Raw genomic sequence first — 6,000 nt, 5'->3', positions numbered from 1 at the left:
ATAAAAGTTCTTGCTGAAATACATGCAGGGGGTAGAAGCAGTCCCTCCCCCCCCTCAGAAGTAAATAGATTACACATTAATAAAAATATACAGAACAATGAATAAATAAATTTAAAGGGAAAAAGTATAAAAATATATTAGAAAAAAATTAATTTAACTGCGTCAATTAATTAGGGTGTCCGGAAGGGGGGGGGGGGGGTTCCGCGAAGGTCTGAAGTTTGGGAGGAGGAAATTCTCAATTTGTCAAATGAAATTCCAATTTTACCAAATTATAAATTACGAGCAGGCACACATGTTAAAAAAACGTAACATCTAACGAGAAGGTATCATTAAAAGACAATTTAAAAAATTAAAAAAGAAAAACAGGTGCTCATCTGGGGGGGGGGATTATGGCGCAAACTGCGCCGTGAAAAAATTTTTTGGAGGGATTTTTAAAAGGGGTACTTTTCTCTTTGGGGGGGTGGCACTTCTCAAAAAAAAGATATGAATGCTGCAGTATTGTCTCCAAATGTGACGAATCATCAACAACTTTGGGGGCCGTGCAAGGGAATTTTTAGGGAGGTCTCAGTGACCTCCTATGACCTCTCATCGGGAAGCCCAAGCTTACTTAATTCCAATCTAACAGAAAAGTTGAAGAAAGTTTCTGATTGTTCGATGCAGTTTTGTAACTGTTGTGTGGTAAGATCATACAATTAAAATAAATTGATTCAGAAGTTTGCTCTGCTCGCTTTAAGCTCTAGCAGACGAAATTAAAATTGAATGGTGCTGCCATCTATCAGCCAGTGGAAATGTCACACAATGCAATGACGTCGAAGGTAAACAAGATCGGTAATCGACGTGCGACGTCTGGGAAGTGTGTGTGTGATTACCGGTAGCTCTTTCCGTGTTTTTTTCTGCAAAAAAGTTAATTTATTCCATGTTATTATTTAGCATGAATGAATTCAAATGCTAAATAACAAAAATGATAAAATTGTGAAATGCAGGTGTGATTATACTCTTGTTTTTTGTGGTTAATTTTCGTTAGGGTTAGCCTGAATATAATCTGAAACCACGTGGATTGTGCAACCTTCAGTTAAATTTCAGATAACCATTCTGTTTTCTTAATCACATTTGTGTGCAATTTTTTCGTATGCGTTTGAATGATGTAAAACTTATAGTCATTCATAAAATCCTTGACGTTAAGAAGCTGCATTTTGTTAGTTTTCGCAATAAGCATATGTTTTTGCTTCCAACTATTCATGGCCTTGTTACGCAGACTTTTAAGGTCACTATCAATCGGCACTGAATAATTCTTAAAGCTTCGGCTGTTTTGTTAAAAAAAAAAAAAAAAAATTGTTGAAACGCTTACTTCTGAACTTACCTTTGTTTTTACAATTCAAACTTGAGAATTCATAATTATTTTAACTTGGGGGAAATTAGGATTTTGTCAAAGCTTTTATATTTTCTTTTTTGTTTGCTATTTTGATTTTCCTCGATAACCATAAAGGAATAAGTTACCTTCTTTTTTTAAAAATCACCTAGGTTTGAAAAGGAGTTTTTTTTTTTTTTGTTTTAAGAAATCTTTAAATCATACTGGAAAGAAGCACGTATGCTTTGTAACTACTTTTTGTGCCTGCTCAATAACTACTTTTTACACACATTAAGATTGGACATAAAAAAACTAAAACCATTTCTCATTTTTGTTCAAAAGTACACCCCCCCCCCCCTTTTTTTTAGATATGTACAACAGAAACTTTATTATTTTGTCTATAAGTATATGGAAAGCAAAACTTAATGTAGATCGTAATGCATAAACAAAAAATTTTACATGAAAGAAAACATCTGTTTCAAGGAAATGAAAGCTGCTTTTTTCCATACTTAGAGCAAATTATAGAGTTATAAAATATCTTTTGAAATAGTTGTTTGCTTTTTCGTAAAATTTTTAGTGCATTACCAAAGAACTTATTTTCATTGTTCTCAATAGCAAATATCAGGATTGCTGTGGATGTAATATGGTCAAAAATCTCAAAATTTTGAAGTAGGATGCATGCAATAGGACCATATATCTTGCAAAACAAATTTTTATAACCCAGGCTTATATGGATGTCTCGATTTCCAAATTGAATAACAGAAAAGATAGTGTTACAATTAATTAAGCAAGATACAAAAACCTCAGGGGCGGATTTACATTCTATTCAAGGGGTAGCGGTTGAAAATCGTAAAAGCCATCCCTCCAGACCTGTCATGTAAGGGGGTCAGGAAGTCTATCCCCCCCCCCTGCTTTGAAATATTAATGCTTTTATATATAAGTAAGTGTGGTTTTTGTTGTTTTTAATACAATTTGCAGTGAGCTCTCCCCCTCTCCCTTTGGAAGAATTCGAAATGACGGGCCTGTTTCCATCCTACCCCAACTTCGATATGACAACGAGCCACTGTGTTGACGAGTTGGTTTGTCTATCTGTAAGAAATTTAGTTTTCTGTGATAAAAATTTATACTCACAAACAGTATTTCCACTTAGGCATTTTCCGTGGAAAGACTTCCAATAAACTTTAAACATTTAAATTTTTTTACAAAACCTAAAGTAAGCAAGTAGAAATCAATAGGTAAAAAATTAGTAATAAATAAGTAAAAATATCCTTTTTTCCCCGCTTTTTTTTCTTTTCTTTCTTTTCCAAAACGGAACTAAGGTATTTGAAAGGGAATACTTCTCTAAGAAAATGAAGTACTTTTCAAAAACAAAAATACATTTTTCATGAAGTTATATTCTTTTAAATTGGAATCTGGGGGAATTAGAAACACTGATACTTGAAATGAAAAAAAAAGTTTAAAAATTCATAAGTTTTAGGATGAATGATGAAATTTCCTTTCAAATACCTTAAGCTTCAATCGAGGTGTGAAGAGAAAGCTCTTAAACTTTACTTTGTTCTTTTTTCACTTGTGATTCTTTGTCTGAACTCCTCAACAATCAGTTTTGCATACGTTTAAATTTCAATATTAGTTGGCATTATTATCTTGTCTTTAATTTCTAATTGCCCCCCTCCCCTATCGCCTCTCACATATTTATCGCCTGCTTGAAGTGCCAAATCACACCTTTGGCGGTGATCACTCCTAGGGTTGTGAGTAGTGATGTGCCGGATTGTTAAAAAAATAGATCCGCGGATACGGATCCGGATCATTAGAGTCAAGATCCGCGGATACCAATACGGATCTCAAAATTTTTATACCCGACTCAACTATCCAAGTGTAAAATTTGTTACGAAAGGTATTCCCATCAGGGTAATGGTACTGTTTCTTCAAAAAATGTCATATACGGCGAAAATATAATCAAGACTATGATTTACTCTTTAAAGACTTCTCCGCTAAAATTGAGGGAGAGTTGGAAGGAATGCATCAGCTCTGCATTGATGCTTAGAATGTGAATATAACATACATGGGCAAGACATAACATACAGGATACAGGAGAAAGAGTGCAAAGCTGCTACTAGACAGGTTATAAATAATTTTTCGCATTTTATTTCAGCATAAATGCAGCGCTGACCCATTCCACCCAACTTACTCCGACCGACGAAATAACAGAGGCGGAAACCGCTTTACAAACAATAAATAGAGAATTTAGGACCCCAAATGAATGACAAAAACTTTTTTTAAATTAAAAATTAAAAAAAAAGATATGTCCCAGAGGGAAGATCTCATAAAGATGAATTTCGCAGATCAGAACACACATTGTTAACAAATATGAACTGACAACAGCTAGAAATTTTAAATCATTGAGCTTTTTCTATTTATCTTCCGACTATGAAGTCGCTACCAATCATGTGGACAAAGGATTTAAAATTTACTTAACAAGATTATAGCTCCCACTGTATATAACTCGGAAGTTCCAAACAAATATTAAATACACAAAACTTCGTTCTTTCAATTAGGGCCAATCGATCCAGGTACCTTTTGAACGAAAAAAGAACAATCAAAATCGGTTCATCTATTTAGGAGCTTCAATGCCATAAAAAGACACTCAGAAACACACTTTTAAAACTTATTACCCCTTCCACTTTGCGCCGGGGGGATCGAATTGTCTTCTGAAATGATACCTTATTATTTAAATCAGGAATAAAACCTAATTTAAACGTAATTTAAGAGTCTTTTATTCAAATATTTAAGAATTTTGAGAATAGGAAAGATCCGTCAAAAAAGTTACGGATACGGATCTTTATTTTCCCTCGGATATCTACGGATACGGATGTCCGGAACATCACTAGTTGTGAACCACTTTCTTAATCATAGCAACTTCTTATCATACCAATATAGTGTAGTCCTGGAAGGAAAAGACAGAAAGTCACATATGCAAATATAAAAATAGTTAAAGTTCAAAAAATGGAGAGGGGGGCGAGCTGAATTTCAAATTAAAATGTGGGTAACGCTGTCCATCCTTGACTTCACTGTCTCAATTTAATTTAAAGAAAAATTTTGGAATTGGCTTGATTAAAAATAGTAGTGATTGCTGCTAATTTCTTTTTGTATTATTTGTTTCAGAAAATGACGGGCACAGAGGGGGCGGTCGCCCCCACCGCTCCCCTAGTAAATCCGCCACTGAAAACCTTGTAGAGTGATTGACACAAATCAGTGTTTTTATGCTTTGAAAACCTCAAAAAATTCATTAGTATAAAATTTAATGAGCAATTATGTTCATGTATTGTTTCGAATTAATCAGGAGTAAGCGTTAAAAAGCCGAGCTACCTATTTAGCCTGCTAGTTTTACCTGTAATCCATCAGGATTGGTCATTTATAGGGAGATGAATCTCCCCCCCCCCCTAGACACACTTAGAAAAACTAATGTTTTGTCCTATATGTAGGCACTGTTTTTGTTGTTTTCTGATAAATTTCGCTCCTTTTCTCACCTCTGAAAAAATTCGAAATGGTTAGCCTGAATCCATTGAAACTTGTAATAATATTACTTTGGGTTATAATCTAATAAGTTAATGTCATGAGGTTCCATCAACTATAGTTGGGACAAACCTAGCATTGTGAAGGCTACGCAGATCCTACTTACAGCATTAAATAATTTTTCGGTTCTAGAAGGGCCAGGTTACTGCCAGGTTAGGTTTACCCCAACTATAGTCATGTATGCATGAAACAGATTAAATATAATCTTTACTTAGTAAAAGGTTACAAATAAATGGATTAGAAAATAAGCAAAGCAAAATTATTTGCTTCAAATAAAGCTAAAGAAACATAGAAGAAAAGTTGTCCACAAAGAAAAGGTGCAGATTCTAGATTATAAGGTCAATTTGTTTGTGCAGACCCCTTTCAGTTACATTCAGTAGGTACCCCTTGTCGGGGGCCAAGGATTTAAAATTGCTAGCCAACCAGGGATGTTTGTGATCGTAAAAATTTGGGCCGACAACAGTTCTAGAAACGAAAAATTATTTTTGAAAAAAGCTTTTAAAACGGTATGTGTAAATTTTGTATGCATATTTGAGCTTTTTTGGGAGGGGGGGAGAAGTAAAGAGTCGAGTGTAAAGCACACCCGACTTTTTAAAAGCATAAATCGAATTGAAGTTGCAAAACTCAATTGAAGCAAAAATTAGAAAACAGCAAAATAAATTAAAATTGATAATGAAAATTACAACAGAAATTAGAACATCTTTGCTCAATTTTATGAATTATCTGCTTGGAATTATAATCTTATTACAATGACATAAAGTGAAAAGGTTTGAAAGTGATTTGTGAAAAAATGTTCGAAAACTATTAATGTGTACAGGCTTAAGTATCCTTAAGTTAGTCATAGGATTAAGTAGAAAGTTTTTAAATCAATATGAGGCACACGTTATGTATTCAGATTATCAACCCAAAGTACGCAATAGTGATTTCGGCCACAATCAAGGCCAAATGTTTGACTATTTGACTATTTTTTGTTTAAAAACAAAGCACAGATTGCAGTCAAAACAAAATTGTGTTGCGTAATAGTTCAATATACATATTTGAATTGGCTTGCCAGACGTCCCGGTTTGACCGGGACAATC

The 6,000-nt window shown here is 34.0% G+C and overlaps 1 protein-coding gene across 1 annotated transcript in view; it reads left to right on the top strand.

Moving 5' to 3' along the window:
• Positions 1-883: 883 nt before the first annotated feature.
• Positions 884-6,000, top strand: part of LOC129222461 (uncharacterized) — a gene marked incomplete in the record, with an annotated part of 75,991 nt that continues 70,874 nt past the window's right edge. The window contains 1 exon segment of the mRNA XM_054856978.1: positions 884-983. Within this exon segment, the coding sequence (XP_054712953.1) occupies positions 978-983 (6 nt within the window).

Source organism: Uloborus diversus, chromosome 1, assembly GCF_026930045.1.
Source record: "Uloborus diversus isolate 005 chromosome 1, Udiv.v.3.1, whole genome shotgun sequence".
Taxonomy (NCBI): Eukaryota; Metazoa; Arthropoda; class Arachnida; order Araneae; family Uloboridae; genus Uloborus; species Uloborus diversus.
Note: the sequence above shows the minus strand (reverse complement) of the source record. Positions and strands in the feature narration are given on the sequence as shown.